The sequence below is a fragment of the Mesoplodon bidens genome, assembly GCF_964165515.1.
Source record: "Mesoplodon bidens genome assembly, chromosome: 5".
Taxonomy (NCBI): Eukaryota; Metazoa; Chordata; class Mammalia; order Artiodactyla; family Ziphiidae; genus Mesoplodon; species Mesoplodon bidens.
The window spans coordinates 3,879,706-3,903,840 of NC_138161.1; the positions used below are offsets into that span (position 1 = coordinate 3,879,706).

General features: G+C 49.5%; 2 protein-coding genes across 4 annotated transcripts in view; one reads left to right on the top strand and one right to left on the bottom strand.

Moving 5' to 3' along the window:
- Positions 1-4,000, bottom strand: part of SLC37A1 (solute carrier family 37 member 1) — a gene marked incomplete at its 3' end in the record, with an annotated part of 68,378 nt that extends 64,378 nt beyond the window's left edge. Inside the window, exon 1 of one of the 3 annotated variants that reach the window (XM_081235227.1) lies at positions 3,084-3,665. Of the gene's footprint in view, positions 1-3,083; positions 3,859-3,883 lie in introns of those variants that run through there. The other 2 variants (XM_081235226.1, XM_081235225.1) reach the window with 2 other exon arrangements.
- LOC308617538 (uncharacterized protein) lies at positions 865-19,328 on the top strand (the record flags this gene model as incomplete). The annotated part of the gene is made up of 10 exons (XM_081234727.1): positions 865-933; positions 2,380-2,488; positions 3,263-4,278; positions 6,983-7,132; positions 13,303-13,409; positions 14,246-14,357; positions 14,575-14,618; positions 17,711-17,879; positions 18,253-18,606; positions 18,827-19,328. 8 exons carry the CDS (start codon positions 865-867, stop codon positions 17,874-17,876), a joined length of 1,773 nt encoding a protein of 590 aa, XP_081090853.1. The 3' UTR covers positions 17,877-17,879; positions 18,253-18,606; positions 18,827-19,328.
- Between the last annotated feature and the right edge of the window lie 4,807 nt (positions 19,329-24,135).

Genomic DNA, 24,135 nt, shown 5'->3' on the forward strand with positions numbered 1-24,135 from the left:
TAAATGCATGTGATGCCGTGGGAATGAACTTCAGCTTGTCTGTGCCACCTCATTTCTCACACCTGTGGTCACCGCAGAGGCCTTGGAAAATGGCCCCATTCTGCACTCAGGGCTGAAGGCAGAGCCAGACAGGGAGGAAGGCGCAGGGAGGCCTGGTCTCCTGTCCCAAAGCCAACCTCACGACTTGTGCTATTCTTCAGTTTTTCTCCTATGTTCGGTGACAAGGAATCTTTGGGACCCATACATTAAATCACACAGCACACAGTGCATGCAGAAGCATGCACTGTTCTACCTTAATACTTATCGAAAAGTCACAGGTTATATAACGTTTTTAAAGAAAGCTACTTTTGACTAAACATTTACCTCCAGTTAAAGCTGAAATGTATTCAGTGTCTTTGAACAACTTCCTTGAGAGAACAGATTAGTAATAGCAAATAGTTCCCATTTAGAAGACCTAAACTATTCCTCAGTGCCTGTGTCTTCCCAATGAAAAGAGTTTCCCCATGTTCGTTCCCGCTCTCCCTGCAGAGTGAGTTTTCAAAGTGCACCTTGCCAAGCTCTCACACCCTCCCCACCCCGCCCCCCATCTCCTCTCAGTGAGGCACTGAGGCCCCCCTGCTCCAGCCAGGGGAACTACACCTTTGCTCTGGACAGCCAGCCTGGCCACTCGGCCTGCACCCACACCCCACCGGGGCCCTAACTATGTCACAGCCGCAGCTCTTCATCCCACCAGAGTGCCACCTGCCCCGACAGCTGGCCCTGGGCTGGGGAATCCCAGGCATGCCACAGACTTTCTGCTCCCTCACCTTCCCCAGCTAAAAAATAGGGATGATGGCACCTACTTAGGGTTCTTATAAAGATGAAATGAGTGATCCACGGACAGCCCTCAGCACAGAGCCCGATGTGGACGAGATGCTCAGTAAACAGCAGCTGGTACCGTTCTCAGTAGAAATCAGGGGAGGATGGCCCAGGGCTGCAGGCTGCCACCTGGTCCCCATCCCCTGGTTCAGAACCCAGCACAGAGCAAGCGGACAAGAGACGCGCTGAACCAAGCTCCACAAGTGCTTCGCAATGTTTCTGCTCAAATCTCTAGATTTCAAAAAACCGTTTTACTAAAATTCTGCTCAAAATGAGTGGGCTCCTGTTTGGGCCTAAATATACTTAGAGAAACAATCTTTGAGTGATTCCTTTAGAGTAAAGGATTTGGTCTAAGTTTTACAGCACCTGGAAATGGATGGTCAGAGTCAAGTTTCCTCCTCTGTCCAGACGCTGCTTCTCTAGGTACCTACAGCTCATCTGGAAATAGTCTATTGCCACCTATTACATCAACTAATCAATAAATCTCAATTCAATTCTGGTAAAACCTGTAATGTTAAAAAAAAATCCAGAAGACACTGGAAAAGTCAGCAGGAAAAGAAAAAAATCTTGATTTCCTTTTAAAACCATGGTTCTTACCTCTGTAAAATGGGTTAACTCAAGTGCTATAAGTTTTCACTCTAAGTGCAATTAAGATGTGTAAACATAGAGATTTTACACGTAGGACATTAAAAGCTCGATTTAATGAGGCCCTTTCCTCCAAAGCCTGGACGGTGCCCACTGAAAATCACTCCAGCGAGAGCCGGTCAAGACCGCCAAGGTCATCAGTGACAAATTCCGTGCTCTCCTGTGAGCCCCACTGCCTTGTCGAGGAAGAGGCCCGGAGGCTGGTCCGGGTTGGCTGGACGCTGTGGGGCAAATTCAGGTTGGTCCAGTTTCCCTCAGTGCCCTCCTCCCTCCAACCTGCTTCCTCCGGGCAGGTCTCCTCCAAAGAGAGGGCGGCAGAACTGGAGCATATCACTTGGTTTAAGCCCCATTTTGGGCACATAATCCAAGCATATAAAAAAGAAAACGTGGGCTTCCCTGGTGGCGCAGTGGTTGAGAGTCCGCCTGCCGATGCAGGGAACACGGGTTCGTGCCCCGGTACGGGAAGGTCCCACATGCCGCGGAGCGGCTGGGCCCGTGGGCCATGGCCGCTGAGCCTGCGCATCCGGCGCGTCCGGAGCCTGTGCTCTGGCAACGGGAGAGGCCACAACAGTGAGAGGCCCGCGTACCACAAAAAAAAAAAGAAAAGAAAAAAGAAAACGTACTTTAAAAATAACGGATCTTAATAGGCACCCTTGGAACTCACCACTCCAGTAGGGAAAAGTGTCAGAACACCCAGCTTCATTCTACTGTCAAAGACAGCAACTTCAGAAACACCCCATTAGAGCATCTCTCTTACTATCTAAAATGCACATTTTTATACCCATGTTCCGGAAGTGCCCAACCTAGTCTATAAACTACATAACTATAAAATGGGATGACCTGAGGGCAATACGCATTCTGGAGCCCCACCCTCAGACGCACTACCTGGGGAACAGTTCCGTGTACTCGCTGGAGACGAAAATGAGACTCAAAAGCAATGATGCGCATAACACTGAAAGGGTCTTCCCACAACTGAAGCGCTGTGGTCAGTAATCAAAGCAGCCCCAGGCGCATCTTAAAGAATCTACTTAAAGGCAAGGTTTTTAAAAGTAGATCTTATTTTAAGGCAAATGCAGGGGGCGGGGGGAATGCATGTCCCCCAAACAAGTTTTCAGACATTTTTCTTTTAGGAGAGAGACAGAGAGAGAAACACAACTTCCTTTTCCGAGAAAACACTTTCTATGGTCTGTGCTTTAAAGGCTGTAAGCAATATTAAAAATGAATGACAATAGCCAGTATTTCTTTCCTGGGCTTAAATACAAAAAGGAATCCTCTACCTGTACCACTTTCTTCCACCAACAAACAGAACCTCAGGGTGGCGGGTACAACACAGAACCTGCAAATGCCGTTCCAAAGCCACATGGTGAGACACTGGAGGTCTAGAGCCCTGGGTTCTCAAGGTTGACCTTAAAAGACATTAAAGAAGGAGCCATGGGGGGAGGGGGAGATCTCATCTAGTTACCAACTCGAACATCCTCACACAATTCAGATTCAAGGGCAGGTGGGCACTTTCCACACAGAAAGCTCAGGGAGACTAAAGGAAAGGCGGGCTTTGGAATTCCACCCGGAGAAATTCAAACCTGCGGTGTGCAGAGGGGCCTTCCAGGATCCTGGTCGCAGTCCTAGGTCGCCAGGTCCCCAGGATCAGCAGCGTGGCTGCAGAGGCTGGGAGGGCCGGCGGCGGCGCGGGGGGACTGGAAAAAAGAGCCTGACGGTCGGGGCCCCGAGGCCGGGTGACTTTCTGGGGCTTTGAGTCCAGTAAAATCCCTCCAGGAGGCTCACCGGCTCCGGGAACCAGATGCTCAGACCAACAATCAGAAGGCCCAGGGTGCCGGCGCTCCGAGCCTCCCGAGCCTCCCGAGCCTCCCGCGGGCTTTGGCGTCGTCTCCTCCCCGGCGGCCCGTCCCGGAGGAGGACTGGCGGGCACACCCACGTCCCGCCGCGCCGCCCACCCCGCGCGGGGCTCCCCTCTTGAGCCCCGGGCTGGGCTGTCACTGCGGCCGCGCGGGCCGGGGAGAAGGCCCGGAGGACGGCTGGGCTCGCCCCCGCCCTGGTCTCCGGTGGGCGGCTGACGGCCCAGCACCGGCTCCCCGGGCTCCGCTCGCCGGGTCCGGTGGCGCCCGGCCGCTCCTCCAGCCCCGCCCCCGCCCGCTGCAAGGGCCGCCCCGGGCCCGGGGCCCGCCGGACGCCTCCGCCCCGGACGAGCACAAAGACGCACGCACGGCGCAGGGACCCCCGGCCTCCCCGCCCGTCGCCCGCGCTGGCAGGTGTCGCTCGGCCGCGGCGCCCGAGTCCCGCGGCCCGGCCGGCGCGGGCGGTGGGGAGGGGGTCCCCGCGCCGCCCGCTACCCCCCGGGCCCGTCCCGGTCCCCGCGTCTCACCTGCGCCCCCAGGCCCGAGCCCCGCCGCCCGGCCCGGCAGCCACCGGCGCTTCCTGCTCGCGACTTCCTGGGGCGGCGCGCGGAGGCCCCGGCGGCCCTTTCACTTTCCTGAGGCCGCGGGGCGCCCGGCCGGGCGGTGGCAGCGGCGGCGGCGGCTCGGCCCCTCCCCCTCCGACTCATCCCCTCGGTCGGTCCTCCCGCGGCCCCGGAGCGCACCCGGGGGCCCAGCCAGCCCCGGGGAGGCCGGGCGGGGGCGCCCCCACGAGGAGACCCCGGGCCACCGCCGCTCAGGAGTCCTCCCCGCGGTCCCCGCTCCTTGCACCTGCCTGCGGGCGCCCGGGCTTGAGTTCGAAAGGGACCAAAGAGGAGCTCCCCAAGGACCCTTTGTCCTCAAGGTAAGTCCTCCCCGACAGCAGCGGAGCCGGGCTTCCCGAGAAAGGACCGGCACTAAAGGGGGCCAGCCTTGGTCTCCTGGACATATTCTTATTACCTCCTCTCAGGGGTCAGACTCATGAGACTAGCCTCGTATTAAGTGAAAATGGGCCCACGATCGGCTGTGGTGAACCATCTTTGATCACACCTGTGTGTGTGTGTGTGTGTGTGTGTGTGTGAGACACGCCCCTCACGTGGCTGTGCTGGAGAACCTCACTGGGTCTCAGTCACCTGAACCAGACGGACCCTCCCCGGTGCCATAACAGGCTTCCCACCTCACCCAGGAACAGTGTTCTGCGAATCCCACGCTCACTTCTTGCCCAAAATTGACCTCGGGCACCGCCCCCCACAAGCCTGATTATATTCCTGGGGTACCTGCAAAGCACCCGCGGTAGACACATGGCATCCAAATCCAGCCCAGGTGCCTAGCTCCCAGGAAAGCACCTCCCTGGAAGGGCCCAGTGAGGCAGAAAGCATGTTTTGCAGAAGAAATTGCAGGAAGAAGTCTTCCCCTGGTTAAAACAATGCTTAAAGTTAAAACCAACCCAAGCCGGAATAAAGACACTGACGTAGAGAATGGACTTGACACAGGGAGGGGCAAGGGTAAGCTGGGACGAAGTGAGAGAGTGGCATGGATATACACACTACCAAAGGTAAAATAGATGGCTAGTGGGAAGCAGCCACATAGCACAGGGAGATCAGCTCGGTGCTTTGTGACCACCCAGAGGGGTGGGAGAGGGAGGGTGGGAGGGAGACGCAAGAGGGAGGGGATATGGGGACATATATATACATATAGCTGATTCACTTTGTTTATAAAGCAGAAACTAACACCATTGTAAAGCAGTTATACTCCAATAAAGGTGTTAATTAATAAATAAATAAATAAATAAATAAATAAATAAAACCAATCCAAGGCCTGGCAGTAGCTGCCCAAAGAGGTCAGAAGGAGAGCGTGCACAGCCTCCTGGCAGGTACCCACCTCCCCTGCCAGGCCTGCGTTTGGGGACACCCTGCTGTGTTTGGGGACACCCTGCTATCCTTTCCTGTTGGCTGAGTTGCATGTCAAACGCTCCGCTTCTGTAGGCCTTTGAGAAGCGTTCTCAGTGCAGGAAGGAGACTGGCCAGCCTCACTGTAGCCCTGAGGTTCAGCCACAGGATGGCTGCTGGCCCCTCACCTGCAAGGGAGGTGGCCCTCGCCTCCTGCTTTCTCCCTCCCCTTGGCGAGGTCTCTTTCCGCAGACCTCCTCTCAGATAGTCCTCCTCCCCTCCCTTCCCCGACTCTCCGTTCATGGTGATCCAAGCCTGCCCAGCCTGGCACGTCTCTGTCTCCAGATCACCCTGCTGTGCCCCCGCCCCAGGCTCTGCTCTGGGCTCCTCCTCTCTCCCTGAGCTTGTGCATCAGCTTCCCTGCCTGCCCCCAAATCCACTCCTCCAGCCCTTCAAATTGCCCTCTTAAAGCAGATGGGACCCTGGCATTCCTCATGAGAACCCTTCAAGATCCCCCTCCGGGTCAGGAAAGAGCCTCAGTCCTTAGTAGCTGGAAAACAAGACCCTAACCCACTCTTGGCTTCACGACCAAAGCTTAGGACCGCTCTTTTAGTTTCCAGGACTTTCTCACACGTTGAGTGGCTATTTCTGCCTTAGCCCTCCAGACCCCGGCTCTTCCTAGTGAGCTCGGACTGAGAGGTCAAGTGTCTGTCTGTTCTCTCAGGCCATCTTCACTGCTTTCCCAGGGCACTGTAGGTACCTCTTGCTCCTGACAGCACACCAGACTGGTACTGGTTCTTTCTGATTCTATCTCCTGGCCCCTAGCCTGGGACTGGAGGGGTTCTCGGGGCCCTGCCCGACTCAGAGGTTCTCATCCACGTTTGCCAACTGCATAAACAGGTGCGGAAGGACTCAGCACAGGGATGCTCCACGTTTCCACACTGTTTCTCACCTAGAAAATGATGATGTTTGTATGGCACACTGGGGAAAACCAGACGGACCTGAGGTGGTCTATATAATATTTGCCAAAATATTCATCTATTAATTTTACAAAGATTAAAATATTAATCTTTTAGAAAACATTAATTTCTATATTAATTTTTTGTATGATTGTAAGAAACACCTAAAAATGGATTAGGGGAGTTAGTAAATTTGTATGAAATCTCCAAATAAAACAGTTCACATTTGAAATGAAAACATGTGATTGCTTTGATGATCATATCAGGTGTCATGCTTGAAATGGCTGCACACAAGCTCAGGACGGGGGCACAGCTGGGATGTCACCCTGGAGACACTTTCTTGGTGCAGGTAGATGATAACTTTAAAGTCTTTTTTACAATCACACAAATTTCACAAAAGTCGAAATTATTTTTAAGACTCTGACACTCTTCCTTTTCTTTCTACGTGTAATATTGACATTTCTTGTGCGAATCAATAAATGAATTTCCAACCCAGTTGAACTTTTCATATCCAGCATTTCGAACTCATGACACAGCGCGGGGACCGGTGGCGGTGTGCCCTCAGGCTGCCGCTGCCACAGCCCATGGCCAGGCTTCCAGAGAGATGAGTCCAGGGTGCCCAGACCTGGGGCTGCCCACTCAACACACCTGCCTGGCCGGGCCTCTGCTTTAACTCGAGACTTCCACGCTTGCTTTGAATTTATTTTGATTTTTATTTCAGAACAAGAGGAACAGACCAAATGAGAGGCACATTCACTCTTATCCAACAGATGTATCTTGGGTGCCTACCGGGGCCAGAGCGTGCCAGGCACTGAGGCCTCAGTCAACAGGGGCCTTGCCTTTGCAGAATCCACAGAGCAAGAGGCTTGCGGTGAGAGCGGGTGGTCACTGATGCGAGCGTGAGGAAGGGCCTTGGGTTCATTTCCTGGGGCGGCCGTAAAAAATGACCTCTGACTGGGGGACTTAAGACAATGGACGTTTATGGTCTCACAGGTCTGGAGGCCACAGGTCTAGATCAAGATGCTGGCGGGGCCGTGCTCCTTCTGAAGCCTCCAGGGGAGAATGGGTTTCGTGCCCTTCTCTCAGCTTGCAGCGTCGCTGGCAATCCTGGGTGTTTCTTAGCTTGTAGGTGCATCGCTCTAATAAGCCTCTATCATCACCTGGCCTGTCTGTGTTCACATCATCTCTCCGTGTGTCTGTGTCTCTGTGTCCCCCCACTTGTAAGGACACCAGTCGTGTTGCATTTAGGCTGTACCCTACTCCGGGAGGACTTCAGCGGACCTGACTGTATCTGCAATGATCCTATTTCCAAGTAAGGTCATGTTCAGAGCTTCAGGGAGGGACATGAGTTTGTGGGGCGGGGTGGGGCGGGGCAGGAGGGGGACATTATTTAACCCACTACGAGGCTAAATAAGTCTGAGCAGGTGGTGGAGAAGGCACTCCCAGGCCAGCGGCATCAGGAAGTTGGCACCCGAGGCCTGAAGAGGCCCAGGGAGTGAGCCATTCCTGGAACCCAGGGCGCTGAGGCTGAAGAGGGACCCCCTGGACCAGGGTGGCGCTTTGGCAGAGGAGCAGCAGCGGGGAAGAAGCAGAGAGTCTGCAGCCCCACTTCCCCTCCTGCCCTCTAACTGCCCTGATCTAGGAGGGGGGCGGAGGCTGGGGGAGCCCCCTGATGCAGCGCAGCCCAGGACAGATGTGGTCCTTCCCGTCAAGAGCTCCCAGCTAGTGGAGAGGTCAGACGACAGGGCACCAGCGTTCATCACAACACTGTGTCACACAGTGCTGTAGGGGACACAGGGGTGCAATGGAGGGTCACCTGACCCAGACTTGATGGTCACAGGAGGTGACACCTCTGCAGCATACAAGGAGTTGGCCATACAGGTCTTTTGTCTCCTTAGGTAGGTTTATTCCTAGATATTTTATTCTTTTTTTTGCAATGGTAAGTGGGAGTGTTTTCTTGATTTCACTTTCAGATTTTTCATCATTAGTGTACAGGAATGCCAGAGATTTCTGTGCATTAATTTTGTATCCTGCTACGTTACCAGATTCATTGATTAGCTCTAGTAGTTTTCTGGTAGCATCTTTAGGATTCTCTATGTATAGTATCATGTCATCTGCAAACAGTGACAGCTTTACTTCTTCTTTTCTCATTTGGATTCCTTTTATTTCCTTTTCTTCTCTGATTGCTGTGGCTAAAACTTCCAAAACTATGTTGAATAACAGTGGTGAGAGTGGGCAGCCTTGTCTTGTTCCTGATCTTAGTGGAAATGGTTTCAGTTTTTCACCATTGAGGACGATGTTGGCTGTGGGTTTGTCATATATGGCCTTTATTATGTTGAGGAAAGTTCCCTCTATGCCTACTTTCTGCAGGGTTTTTATCATAAATGGGTGTTGAATTTTGTCGAAAGCTTTCTCTGCATCTATTGAGATGATCATGTTTTTTCTCCTTCAATTTGTTAATATGGTATATCACGTTGATTGATGTGCGTATACTGAAGAATCCTTGCATTCCTGGAATAAACCCCACTTGATCATGGTGTATGATCCTTTTAATGTGCTGTTGGATTCTGTTTGCTAGTAATTTGTTGAGGATTTTTGCATCTATGTTCATCAGTGATATTGGCCTGTAGTTTTCTTTCTTTGGGACATCCCTTGTCTGGTTTTGGTATCAAGGTTATGGTGGCCTCATAGAATGAGTTTGGGAGTGTTCCTCCCTCTGCTATATTTTGGAAGAGTTTGAGAAGGATAGATGTTAGCTCTTCTCCACTGATGGAAGCAATTAAAGATGATACAAATAGATGGAGAGATATACCATGTTCCTGGATTGGGAGAATCAATATTGTGAAAATGACTCTACCACCCAAAGCAATCTACAGATTCAATGCAATCCCTATCAAACTACCACTGGCATTTTTCACAGAACTAGAACAAAATATTTCAAAATTTGTTTGGAAAAACAAAAGACCCCGAATAGCCAAAGCAATCTTGAGAACGAAAAACGGAGCTGGAGGAATCAGGCTCCCTGACTTCAGACTATACTACAAAGCTACAGTAATCAAGACAGTATGGTACTGGCACAAAAACAGAAAGATCAATGAAACAGCATAGAAAGCCCAGAGATAAACCCACGCACATATGGTCACCTTATCTTTGATAAAGGAGGCAGGAATGTACAGTGGAGAAGGACAGCCTCTTCAATAAGTGGTGCTGGGAAAACTGGACAGGTACATGTAAAAGTATGAGATTAGATCACTCCCTAACACCATACACCAAAATAAGCTCAAAATGGATTAAAGCCCTAAATGTAAGGCCAGAAACTATCAAACTCTTAGAGGAAAATATAGGCAGAACACTCTATGACATAAATCACAGCAAGATCCTGTTTGACCCACGTCCTAGAGAAATGGAAATAAAAACAAAAATAAACAAATGGGACCTAATGAAACTTCAAAGCTTTTGCACAGCAAAGGAAACCATAAACAAGACCAAAAGACAACCCTCAGAATGGGAGAAAATATTTGCAAATGAAGCAACTGACAAAGGATTAATCTCCAAAATTTATAAGCAGCTCATGCAGCTCAATAGCAAAAAAACAACCCAATCCAAAAATGGGCAGAAGACCTAAATAGACATTTCTCCAAAGAAGATATACAGACTGCCAACAAACACATGAAAGAATGCTCAACATCATTAATCATTAGAGAAATGCAAATCAAAAGTACAATGAGATATCATCTCACACCAGTCAGAATGGCCATCATCAAAAAATCTAGAAACAATAAATGTTGGAGAGGGTGTGGAGAAAAGGGAACACTCTTGCACTGCTGGTGGGAATGTGAATTGGTACAGCCACTATGGAGAACAGTATGGAGGTTCCTTAAAAAACTGCAAATAGAGCTACCATATGACCCAGCAATCCCACAACTGGGCATATACCCTGAGAAAACCATAATTCAAAAAGAGACATGTACCAAAATGTTCATTGCAGCTCTGTTTACAATAGCCCGGAGATGGAAACAACCTAAGTGTCCATCATCAGATGAATGGATAAAGAAGATGTGGCACATATATACAATGGAATATTACTCAGCCATAAAAAGAAACGAAACTGAGCTATTTGTAATGAGGTGGATAGACCTAGAGTCTGTCATACAGAGTGAAATAAGTCAGAAAGAGAAAGACAAATACTGTATGCTAACACATATATATGGAATTTGAGAAAAAAAAATGTCATGAAGATCCTAGGGGTAAAAGAGGAGTAAAGACACAGACCTACTTGAGAATGGACTTGAGGATATGGGGAGGGGGAAGGGTAAGCTGTGACAAAGTGAGAGAGAGGCATGGACATATATACACTACCAAACATAAGGTAGATAGCTAGTGGGAAGCAGCCGCATAGCACAGGGAGATCAGCTCGGTGCTTTGTGACCGCCTGGAGGGGTGGGATAGGGAGGGTGGGAGGGAGGGAGACGCAAGAGGGAAGGGATATGGGAACAGATGTATATGTATAACTGATTCACTTTGTTATAAAGCAGAAACTAATAATAATAATAAAAAAAGGAGTTGGCCAAGCGTTCGGGGAAGAGAAGGGACATGGTCTGTGCAGAGGAAGCACAGCTGGACAAAAGCCCGCAGGCTGGTATGGGGAGCGGGGATGGAGCAGGGAAAGGGAGGCGGGAGGGCTGAGGACCCTGGCAGCAATCTAGGCCGAGGATGGTTGTCTGGGAGTGCAGACTTAAGGAAGGCCCAAGAGGTGAGAGAAAGCAGAAGAAGCTGGGATGACACCCAGCTGTCTGGCTTGGGCAGCGAGCTAGATGGTGGCATCTTCGTGGAGAGAGTCGACAGGCAAAGGACAGACAGACTTGAGGGGCAGGGTGCGGGCAACGAATTAATTTATACTTGTTGAGCGTTTGGTTCCCGTGGGGTGTCTCAGTGGGGCCGTTGACTGGGGTTGGATGTGTGAGTCTGGAGTCTCTGGAAGAATCCGAGGTGGGTGAGAGAGGCCTGGTACAGACAGCGGGGGAGGAGAAAGCTTGCCTGGGGCTGGAGACTAGGGCTGAGCCCCCAGGGGTGCCAGTATCTAAGGGCCAGGCAGGGAGGAGGGGCTGAAAGCTGTGGATGGAGCTGAGGGAAAAGCCAGAAGAGTGTGATGTCCAGGAAGCCCCAGCAAGGCAGTGTTTGCTGATGGGGAGGGAGTGGGCGTGGAGCTGGAGGCTGCAAGGAAGTCATTGTCTACTGGCCTCACCCTGAAGGTCGTGACTGAAGCTTCCTGGGCCGGGGGTGGGGTGGGCAGAGGCCTGAGTGGTGGTGAGGAAGGAGAGCAGAAAACCATTTCAGGAAGTTTGGCTGCGCTGGGGAGAGGTGAAGGGCCCAAAGCTGGAGAAAGACTCAGGGGGAGGAAGGACATTTCTTAAATGCAAGGACATTTTCTTTCTTTCTTTTTTTTTTTTTAATATTTCTTTCTTTAGTTAGGCTGTGCTGGGTCTTAGTTGCGGCGTGCATGGGGGATCTAGTTCCCCCTCCAGGGATTGAACCCGGGCCGCCTGCATTGGGAGTGCGGAGTCTTACCCACTGGACCACCAGGGAAGTGCATGTACGTTTTCAAGCGTAGACAGAAGTCGAGAGAACATTATAATGAAGCCCCAGGTACCCATCGCCTGGCTTCATCAATGATCAATGCACCAATTTTGTTTCCTCTCTGTCTTGACACACTTCCTGCCCCAGGATATTTTGCAGAAAATCCCAGACATTATCTTTCACCTGTAAAGTTTCAGTGTGTATCTCTAAAAGATAGTTTTAAACATAATCACTCTACCATCATCAGGGCTCCCCAAGCAAGAATAATTCCGTAATAGCATCAAACACCCAGCCCGTGTTCTCACTCCCCTGAGTGCCCTATAAAGGGTCTCTCTCTGTCAGTTTACTTTCAGATGGGGGCCCAAACAGTCCACACATGTATTGTCTGATGTGTCTCCTAGGTCTCTCCATCTGGAATCTCCTGCGTCTTTGTCCGAAGCAATTTCTTGCTGTTGTCACGGAGGCCAGGCCATTCTTCTTGCAGAGTTTCCTACACTCTGCATTGTGCTGACCCCATCGTTAGGATACGGTCGAACATATTCCTTTTTTTTTTTTTTTTTTTCTTTTCTTCTTGCTGTACGCGGGCCTCTCACTGCTGTGGCCTCTCCCGCTGCAGAGCACAGGCTCCGGACGCACAGGCTCAGCAGCCATGGCTCACGGGCCCAGCTGCTCCGCGGCACGTGGGATCCTCCCGGACCGGGGCACGAACCCGTGTCGGCAGGAGGACTCTCAACCACTGCGCCACCAGGGAAGCCCCCGAACATATTCTGTATGTACTTCCTGTGTACTACCTGAAATTGGCAAGGAGCTCCCGAGGCTTGATCAGATTCGGGTCGATTCAAGCCAGTGAGGCATCTGGCATCTGGTCATCTTCTGCCGTATTTAGACGTTCCTTGCCTAAGTTCATTAATTCATTAGAAGTAGAATTCATAGTTGTGAAATGGTGACATCATAATTCCATTGTTTCTTTTTTATTTGCTAGCCTACTTCTCTAAAGAGAAACTTCCCCTCATCAGTTACTTAGTTAACTCTGAAGCACAGTTCATATAGGAAAGGCAGGATACATGTGGAATTCCTTTATTTGCCTCTTGTCAAAGTAATGAGTTGGCCTTCTACTATTCTTCAAAAGTTAGCCATGAGTTTTCCTTTGTTCTGCTTTTTTATTCTCTGCACTAGTGGGCTGAGCCACAGTTGCTGGATTTGTATCCATTCCAGTTACTCTCCTCGTTGAATCGCATTGGCCAGTGAGTCCTTCTGACATGACCCGGGTACCTTTGATAGTGTCCTTGCTTTCTAGGGTGACAAGATGTCCTTACGAGCTCATCCCATGCACCTCCTGCCCCAGACCTGGAAATTAGACCCTTCTCACAGGAGGCCCAGGTCCCAGAGCAGCCAGAAGGGAGGGTGGGCGTGGACACATCCAGGAAAGGGAGCTGCGTGCTTGAATGACACATGTCCCTCCAGAGGCGAAAGACAAGGAATCCAGAATACGTGAGGAGGAATGAGCCTCGGGTTGGAGAAGAAGAAACGATGGGAAAAGGTCAGAGAGCCGTCACTTTGCCGGTGGGCAGGTACGAGGGGAGGGTGCTTCACTCTGTCCCCTTTGTCGCAGAAGGGAGTCAGTTGTGAAAGTGAAGAGGGAGGTGTTTTGGGGAAATGGAGAGGGTTCTGGGGAACCATTGGGGACCCCGGGGAGGGGACAGCAGGTGTGGCCCGGAGACAAGACGGAAGGTCACGAGACAATGAACTTCTCTCAGCGCCGCTCTGGGAGGTGGTGCGAGCGTGTCCGTGAGCCCCAGTGGCGCTGAGAGAGGACAGACAGGTGGACAGCTCCACTTGGAAGGGTCGGCTTTCGCCACCCCCAACTCGCAGGGAAGACTCACTCCTTTTCCCTGGTCTTAAGAAAGAGGTCACTCTGACACCTGCTGGAGGGTTGGGTCATCCATGGTGGCGAGGCACTAGGAATGCAAACCTACTATGTGCAAAACAAGTTCTGTGCTAGTAGTGGGCATTGCAAGGAGAAGTAAGACTGGAAAAAAGGGACTTCTGCCCAGAAGCTCTGTCTCTGCAGGGAAACCACGAGGCGTGTGCATCCAGGGAGGAGCAGACATTGCCTGGGGGAGGGCTCCTTGTAGGGAGCTTTGAGGATACTGGGCTTCAGAGCTCGTGAAAATGCCTCCAGCTTAGAAAGCAGAAAAGCATGAAATATTATTAGAGAGATAAGGAAACAGAATGTGTTTCTTGACCGTGAAGGAGTTTCATTTTACCTCCACTGATCAAAAAGAAATATTTTAGCAGTACGGGGTGATCAACCGGTGAGCCGGGGACATTTTTGGTTCCATTGCTAATGTGGTTGGTAAAGAACAGGATGAAGAGCCTCCCACTAGAAGCACGTCTTGTGTTCCAGGCAGGCAAGAGTCCACACACCAAGGAGCCGTAGCCTGACCAAGAATGGAGGAGCAGGTCTGCTGGATCCCCAGGGGCCCAGAGAGGACACGGCCAGGCCTCCGGCCGCCTCGGGCTGCAGATCTCTTTTTTTTTTTTGCGGTACGCGGGCCTCTCGCTGTTGTGGTCTCTCCCGCTACGGAGCACAGGTTCCGGACACGCAGGCCCAGCGGCCGTGGCTTACGGGCCCAGCCGCTCCGTGGCATGTGGGATCTTCCCGGACCAGGGCACGAACCCGTGTCCCCTGCGTTGGCAGGTGGACTCTCAACCACTGTGCCACCAGGGAAGCCCGGCTGCAGATCTCTTGATTCGACCCTAGTTGACTCGCGTATTCTGTGAGTCACCCCTTCTGTCTCCACCCAAGGCTCTCCTCCTGGATGGGAAAAGCCCAGGCAGCAGCCTTAACAGCACTTAGAATTATCCTCCGGGATGTCAGACAGCTAGATCTCGTCTGCAAAGCAAAAGGTCTAAGCTGGACAGTAAAGTCGCAGTGGACTCATCGTCTTTAGAAACGTGGAGAAAAGGCTAAGAGTGGAAGGCAGTTGCCTCTGGGCTGTGAGAAAAGGCACAAAAAGGACAAAGCTGTGTATTTTCAAACAGAATAAAAATAAACATTAATGTTAAAAAAAAAGATAGAATGATGTGCTTAGCCTAGGCAATGGCTTGTTAGCAGTAGGATTTTAGACCCCGTGATATCGAAGTTAGGACGCATTTGGGGGAGAGGAGCTTTGTAAGTCCTATGATAACACCTAACACTTGAGGCAACTGCCATTTGCAAGGGCGGTCCTTGGCAAACTGCTCGTGTAAGACAGGTGGGCAAATGTCCCTGCTTCCAGGGCCCTGGCAGTTTTTCCTAGTTGAGGGCTTTCTTGCTTTTCTTCTGTATTGGGGTGAGGGGAGTGGTCGCTGGAAGATGCCTGAGTGCCTTGGGCGTAGCTGGACCCTGACTCCAGCGGGGCTGCTAGAGAGGCTTGCACTGAACGCAGGGACTTTTGCTTCCATCAGCCAAGTGTTCCTGGCAATGGAGCTCTGCTCTGGAGCTCACGTGTTGCCCGAGCCCATCCGCTGTAAATTCCTCCTAGTTTTAAGCCTATAAGGTCATAGCAGGTCAGGGAAAGGGAAATAGGAAGCTGGTCTATCAACTAGGGAGTCACCCCTCAGCTAAGCTAGTGCAGAGAAATAGGATAACCAAGTTGGAATATTTTTATAAGGTCTTCAGCAAGGCTCAATACTTTTCAGCCTAGGTGTGGTTTGGTAAAATATGTGTTATAAACCAAGGGACTGTACTTTAAAGCTCCCTCTGGGTCTGTATTTGGTGCTTTACGCAGAGAGGGTACTTTTACGTGAAACAACATGTTAACAGCCTGGTGGGAGAATGCAGTTACAGTGGGCCCTCTGGATCCTTGGGTTCTGTATCTGTGGATTCAACCAACCGTGGATGGAAACCATTCGAAAAAAAAAATTCCAGAAAGCTCCAAAAAGCAAAACTTGAAGTTGCCGCACACCAACGACTTTTGACACAGCACTGACATTGTATTAGGTACTAGAAGTCATCTAGAGATGATTCAAAGTATATGGGAGGATGTGTGTAGGTTATATGCAAATAGGCCATTTTATATAAGGAACTTGAGCATCCTTGGAGATTGGTATCTGCAGGATGGGCATGGCGGGGAGGGTACTGGAACCCCAACAGAAACCGAGGGACGATTGTCCTCCTGTTCTCTCTACCAAACCTTAGCGGTCTTGTCTGCCCATCTTTTCCCAGCCAACATGGAGCCTGGGAAAGTCCGACCTTGCACGGCGAGGGTCTTTGCCCAGTCAGCTGAGTCTACCAGGGGGTAGACGGGGGTGACAGTCCACAGAGGCAACTCCTCCTCACAGCCTCCACTAATGACCTCGGCTCTTGCTGTGGTCCCAGGAAGGCTTGGCCCTGGGGTCCTCCAGGTGCTACATTTCCTAGCTCACCCATTGTTTAACTCCTATGGTTGAAACCATTAGTTTTTTTGTTTTTTTTCTTTTTTTTTTTTTTTGCGGTATGCGGGCCTCTCACTGTTGTGGCCTCTCCCGTTGCGGAGCACAGGCTCCGGATGCGCAGGCTCAGCGGCCATGGCTCATGGGCCCAGCCGCTCCGCGACATGTGGGATCTTCCCGGACCGGTGCACAAACCCGTGTCCCCTGCATCGGCAGGCGGACTCTCAACCACTGTGCCACCAGGGAAGCCCTCCCATTCATTCTTTTATCAAATCTTGATTGAGTCAAGATAATTTTGGTATATCCTTAAGGTGACATACTTTTCAGTCTTTTAAACACTTTTGAAGAAGTTTGGACATGTCACCCCATAATGGTAAGTGATAATGGCAAGTGATAAATAAAACAACTTCAATTAAGTACAAACATTATATATACCCATTCAAAAAGCCTGGGAGGACACGCACCAGAGGCCAGCAGTGGTACCTCTCTCTGGGAGGTGGGGTTAGTGGTCATCTTTACTTTCTTCTTTATACTTTACTGTATTTCCCCAATTTGCCAAGAGCGTTTAGTAATTTTTAATAATCCGAGCCTAGGCTCTGCACTAGACTGCAGGGGCCAAGGCCCTGGGGCCCTTAGGGAGGCCGACCCCGAAACACAAGTCACAACTATGCGAGGAGGGCAACAGGCACAGCCAGAGGGATGGTCAGAGGGGCCTGAAGCAGTCGGGAAAGGCGTCCCCAGGAGGTGACATCTCAGTAAGGTATTAAAGCTGAAGAACTATTCCCCAGGTAGAGAAACAAGACCCAGGTAGGTCTTGCGTTTCAGAAAGAGAGAATGACATACACGGATCTCTGAGGGTGTCCTGGAGAAATGTGATCTAAATAGTTAACAACAGCTAATGTAGAAGAAGAACGAGCCTTAGGGGAAAGTGCTTATCTTCACAAATAATCAAGGAAATACAAAGTAAAGGCACCAGGAGACGCTGTTTTGCCCAGCAAATTAGCAAAGAAGAGAAATGACTTACAGCAGACCAGGAAGCAGCAGGAATCAGTCACTCTGCTGGGGAGAGCGGGCCCAGGCCGGCCGTTCTAAAAGGCAAAGTGGTAGTGGGTATTTAGTCTTAAGGTTCCTTCCCACCGGCGCAGTAACTCTTCATTCTCTATAACCAAATTCTACAGAGTCGGATTTCAGATGTGGACAGAGATCTCTGTACTCAGATGTCCATGGTGATTCTCTTTATTTCTTCATTCATTTCTTTATTTGGAGAAGTAGGTTCCCAGGTATTTGTGTGTGACTTTGCTACATCACTGACACATAGGAATATGTATTCTTCTGTATGCATCAAATATTGTACAATCAGTGAATTAAAAACGTGAGTTAAACTTACACATTACATTTCTCCAGCACCTGCCGTTTCCAGAGCATTCTCATCCTCACCATCTTATTTGGTCCTTAGGACCTCCTGCAGGTTGGGTAGGGTGAGCCTGACTCTGGGGAGAGCAGCCTGCAGTCTCCCCACCTGCTCCTTGCTCAGAGAGACTGATCCATCCTTAGGCCTGGAAGGTGCAGCCCCTTGTACCATGGGATCTCCCACCACCTCTACCACGGCCAGAGCAAGGTGACAGGTAATATCAAACATAGAAGCAACCTTCCTATCCACTAGTCGGAAAGGACATCCATTCTAGGTTGAGGCACTAACACGTAGCCATCAGATACCATAGTTTTGGTAATTTTTTAAATAGCATGGATTCATGTCAAACTTGCCCCAAACGGGTCTGTACCTTTTCTTCCCTCATTTCCTCATAACCCCTAGTATATGACCAGGGACCCAGCAGACACTAAGCCATAGTTATTTAACTCACATACTGAGAGAGCCCCTGGAAAATGGAATCTGATTTAAGGAGAATTAAAAAAAGATATTATATGAGCTAGAAGAAAAAAAGAATGAGAAAGAATGAGAAATTGATATACTTTACCTTTTTTTTTTTCTTTCCCAAGTGTTGCATAAAGTACAACTCTGTTACAAAATGCTACCTAACACCACGATCACAAGCTTCTTTGATTGAGGGCTTACTATGTGCCGGGCACTGCTACGAGGGGGGTGAGGGGAGCACAGGTGAGCACAGGTGAGCACAGTCTGTGCCCTCAAGTTGCTGCCCCACATGAACTCCAGCTGGCCCAACTTCCTGATGTCTCCTGGCTCCACCCTGTCTGACTGCATGAACCCGTCCGCCCACTGCTGCTGCTGCTGAATTACTGAATAATCCCACTACCTGGATGGAAAAGAATTTACTTCCTTTCTGGACTACAGCATTCTCAATATCCTTCCATGAAACCGAATACCTCACGTAGGTGTGTAGGGGTGTGTGTGTGTGTGTGTGTGTGTGTATCTGTTTACTTCCTCCTTGTCAGTTGTCACCTTTATAAGAGACATAACCTCAAACAGTTAAAAGAGTTCCTTTTATGTAAGAATCTACGCGTCTATATCTTTCTAGAAACCTTGGTCTCTTCCCACCCTCATGTGTATCAGTGCTAATGGATATAAGCATTAAACATAATCTGTTTTTCACAGACTAACTTCTGATTGTCACGATTACCTGGTTGAACCATCTTTGGCAGTTTGATCCTCTCCGGGAAGACACAATTGAAAATGACAAGACAACCCGAAGTCAGAACTTCCCCAAAGACCTACGGATAGACAGAACGTGCTTGGTTACTATATGAGTAACCACAGAGTAATTATTTAACAGTTACTAAGTGCTGAGTAACAATAATGCAATTATTAATAATAATAGCTCATATTTACTAGGTGTTTTACTGTGCTAGGCCCGTGCTAAGCTCATTATAAACATCTTATTTAGACCTCACAACAGCCCTAAAAGGGCAGTGAACTATTACCTCCATTTTACAGATGGGTAAATTGGCTTCAGAAAGAAGCAAACAGCTAGGATTTCAAACCTGGGTCTGACTCCTACCCACTAAATGCCATAAAAACTCCATTTTAAAAAAGAAGTTACAAGGCCTGTGTTTTTATATCTACCTACAGATATACCTAAAAGTGTATGTTTATAAATGTGCATATATATATATATATATATATATATATATATATATAATAGTTCCATTCTCAAGGACACAAGTATTTTAATAAACAACCACACATTTCCACACTGAAGATGGGCCTGAATTCATTTTGTTGAAAGTCCCTGCTTTTTATCTGAGCAGTTTGTAAACAAACACAGAAACAACCCTCTTTGCATTTTGCCGACTCCCCTCTGCCTTGTTCTCCACGGTCCAGAAGGCACAGGCTCAGGGCCTCAGCCTGTCGCCATGGCAACTGCCAGGCAGCCCCGACCCAGCTCGGAGGTGGGTCAGAAAGGTGTGGAACACGGGCAGCGGACCCCCAGGAGGCCTCCAAGTCACCTTCCTCCCCCGGGGCGGTCCCACCGTAGAAGCCGAAGCCACTATCCCCAGCCCCTCTGGGCAGAACCGTGGGTCGGGTTTCCTTCACTCCTTCTTTTGGCGGGGGTGGGAGAAGTAGAGAGAGGAGGGTCTCATTATATTTACAAAAAGCAAGAAGATAATTTCTGCCTGGGGGAACGGAGCTGGGAGGAACCGTGGCCCTTCTCCTCCGCTCACCTGAAGCCCTGCCGCTTCGCCCCTCCCTTCTCCACGGAGGGCTCATCTGCGCACGCTCCCTGCGGTGGGGGGAGGGGGGAGAAGCTGGGAACCCCCTCCCGGGGGGCGATGGGAAGGGCCGGCTGGGGGAGTAGGGGAAGTGCCTGCCTGTCAAGGTTGAGAAGTAGGATTTCCTCCTTTTTCCAGTGAAGAAACTCCTCCTAGTGAGGCCTCACCTTTTTGTCTCCGGGAAAGGAGGAGGATGAGCTATGCCACAGTTTCGTAGGCCTTCGGGTTTTGAAATCGCTGCTTCTGTGATCACCAAGTACTTGCGTGTCACGTGGGGCTTAAGGGTCAAGGAGTTTGGGGCTGCCCGGCATCAGGCTGGCCTAATGAGGTCTTTCTGGACTACGCAGGTCTCATAGGGAGAGGGTAGGTGGGGCTTTCTACCTGCCCTGAGCATGGAGCAGCCTCTTTCTGGAAGGAGTTTCTGGGCTCTTTGCTGCAGGAGGCTGGGAGGCCGGTCCTGATGTTTACCTGATCTTGCTTTATTTGGACGATTGCTAAGCCTGCAGGGTAATGAAATTACTATAGATTGACTGAAAGATTTGGGTGGGTGGGGAAGATTCTGACTGATTTGCATAAGCCATAAATCCAGTTGTAAATTTTAGGATCTAATCATTCAATGGCTAGGCACCCAGCTGCTTATGATGTGATCCAGGGCAGGGTGTGCTTAAACCACTTTCTGAGACTTTTAATCTAAGGCTCTCTGAGCCAGTGGTTCTCTGCTTGGTAGACGGTTAAAGTAACTCCCAGAAAAGCATAGTTATTCCTTTAAATCAGAGATCTGGGGGGCATTAGGGTGTAGTGATTTACAGCAATAGCTTGAGTCAGATGGCATGGTTGGAATCCCACTCGCTGTGTGATTCTGAGCAATGTCTTTACCTCTCTGTGGCTCCCTTTCCTTAGCTGTACGATGGAGAAATGACAGTGAGGATTTGTTAAGATAATTCATATATAAAACTCTTCAAACACTGCCAGCACAGTCAGGACTTAGCAAACATTACTCACTGGCATTTTTAGAGAAAATTTGAAAGTTGAATTTCTGACATTTATTTTTATATGCAAAAAAGCTAACATCTGGTTGCATATTCTTGATGGTATTACCATTCCAGATCTCTAATATTTAAAATATTTTGAGGTATTATTATAAAAAGACACACCCCATTGTAGTAAATGTGGCAACTGACAAGTATAAAGAAGAAAATCATAGTCATCTGTCCTTCTAAAGTCCCCACTTTTTCCACAAGAAAAACTGTTAATTTGGGGTGTTTACAATCTTTTTATCTTTGCAACTAACAAACAATATAATTGTAGGGTCTTGTGTGTTAATTTGCTTGTACATTGTTTCTTTTTTCAGTAAGTGATGGATTGGGGCCTGAGATGTGGTTAAGATTGCAACCTTCCATTATGCTATTGTTTCAGAGGGAAACGTTGGCATGCTATGTGTGTTCTGGAAGATCTGTCGATTATTCAGCTATTCGCCTCATGGATTTTGCCTTTGTGTTTACTCAGGCACTGCTACCCTCCCCCATCTCCCCATCCCCCAGCAACATCACACAACACAGGAGGGGGGTGGGTGGGTGTGAGGAGAACTTTCTATTAATGATATGTGATTTCTTTGTTAGATCTTCATTGATGGCATTATATAGCTATCATAATAAATAACAATACATTAATAAAACACCATTTTTGATCCCCAGGGCAGCTCTTTGAGTTTGGAAGGGTTTATTCCCCTCAGTTTACAGAATAGGAAACTGAGGCTCAGGGCAGGTGAGTTGCCTGAGGTCACCAAAGCTAATCGGCCGTGGGAACCCAGAATTTGAAATTGGGCATTCTGGCTCTAGGTGAGTAATATTTCCACTAAATGATGATGACTTTAAGACCTGTTTTCCCTCCATTTAGATCAATTTTTTAAAATAATTAAATATTAGATTTAAATAAATAAAAAGTTGGGGTTATTATTTTTTGTTGAAGGTATTAAATCTCAAAAGCAACTAAGAGCACCATGCAATATTTAGATTTAAGATGAAACACAGTTATTTGTATAATTTGCAAAAACACCTTAAAATTGGATATACAAATGTACGATGGCCAAACCATATATAGAAATAGAACTCTGACCCACAAGTTGCAGCAACAAGCCCAGGAAACCAACCCACTATCTACAGTAACCATTGCAAGAAGCCAGCCTACTGTAGGCCAGACTGGCAGGAAGTCAGTTGCTAGCTCTACTAACTGATCCAGGAACAAACAATAACCCCTTTAACAATCGGCTCCAAACGGCCAGGACTTGATTATAACTGAGAGGCACCCTCATTTTTGCCCCCCCCTTCCCCCTTAGGACCAGCCAGAGAAAGCTGAGTTTTTACCGTAACCAAACACATGGGATGTCTCGGTTCTCGTGAGCCCTCTGGCAGCTTTCCCACAACCACAGCATGCAATCAGGGCACCAACCCCTTTCCTTTTTCCCACTATAAAGCTTTCCCACTCCTCTGCCTGCCTTTGGGTCTCTGCCAAAATGCAAGTGATGGTGGCTGAATCCCTTGCTATAGCAAGCCGCGAATAAATAGTCTTTGCTTGTCCTCATTGGGTGGTCTTTGTTTATTTCCACACACAAAATAGAGATTCTTTTAAGTAAAAGTGATAAAGGAAAAACATATTTCTATCTCACCAGGGGATCTAAAGGCCCATATGGACTGGATTTCCTTGGGTTGGTTGAGCATCCACTGTGTGCAAAACCTGAGGGGCTGAGGGGGAAATGAAGATGAGGGCGGCATGGCTCCTGATACCCAGAAATCAGACAACCACCCAGATGACTGTCACATGAGACAGAACTTGTCTTGTGTATTTGATGAAGATGGTTAAAGGTACGATGGGAATTAAGAGAGAGACAGTGAGCACAGCTAACTTGAAGGATCAATAGAAACACAGGAGGGAGGTGTCCGACATTTAGAGCAAAACATTAAAAATACAGAGAACTATGGTTAATATATACTAATAAAAACTCACTACTTAAAATTAAATTTTGCATGTTGTCACACTCAGACCTTTAAAATATATAGGTAGATGGATGGATGATAGCCAGATCGATGATACAGAGAGCTGAAGTCCTTTCCTCTTTCTCTAAGCCCCATTCCCCTCTTCCTCCACGAGGGCACCCTTTCCATGAATTTGGAGCTTTTTCTGGAAGTGGTCTCTTATCCAGTCTTTGATGAATGGCTATGACTTTTGATAGGCAAGGCTGGGGGAAGGAAGACTTTCCAGGGAGAGAGTCTGGCACAGGCAAAGGCGTAGAAGTGGGGAAGTGAAGGATGTACTGCGGCAAGTTCCTGTGGTTTTCTTTTGTCTGAAGCATCTAAACCAGTATAGGAAGGGGATGGTGGGCCGTGAGGCTGAGAGGACGACTTAGGGCTTGAACGTGGAGGGACTGAACGCCAGTGGATAAGGCTGGTCTGCATTTGGGCTTCAGAGCAGAGGAGGAACGTGAGGTGGCGGAGAGTACCGAAGGCTGGAGATAGAGAGGCTGAATTAGAGGCCATTGCTAGAGCTTACAGGCTGGGATCAGCGCTGGTGACAGACGGGTTGGGAAGGAGATCATGAGGGGCCCTGGGCAGGCCGAGAGTCAGATGACCAGAGGGAAGCTAGGAGGAGGGGCCCATTAACGAGTGGGAGTGAGTGTGAATGTGCAGGTGTATGTGCGCGCGCGCGCGTGTGAGCGACTGTCTAGGCGTGTGTGAGGGAGCGAGCTCCATATGGGAACCCCAGGGGGCTGGACTCACACCCAGGGTGGAGGAGAGACGTCAAACCCTGACGGGCACCAGGGTAGATTGCATGTGCTAATAGGTTGGAGCCGACTCCTTGAGTCAGGAGGAGATGTTTACAAACACGAGAAAAGATCTCGAAGAACACATCTCTGTGGACCGCCAACACCGAAGGATCAGAAGAGCTCAGAAAGGTGAAGAGGGCCTGCCGAGGGACCCGAAGAACCAGTGGCCGGGGCTCGGAAGCGGCAGTGCCCAGCCCTAGGCAGAGGTGAAGGCCTCAAGAGAACTGGCCCGACACGCTTCCTGCACCCCTCCTCGTTGCAGCATCACCCAGAAGCTGGTTAAAGAGGGCCAGCCACGTGGTGTCCAGGTTAGCGAGCAGGTGGGTACCCAGTAAGCCTCAGGCCCCGCCCCCTCCCTCCTCTTGCGCGACGAT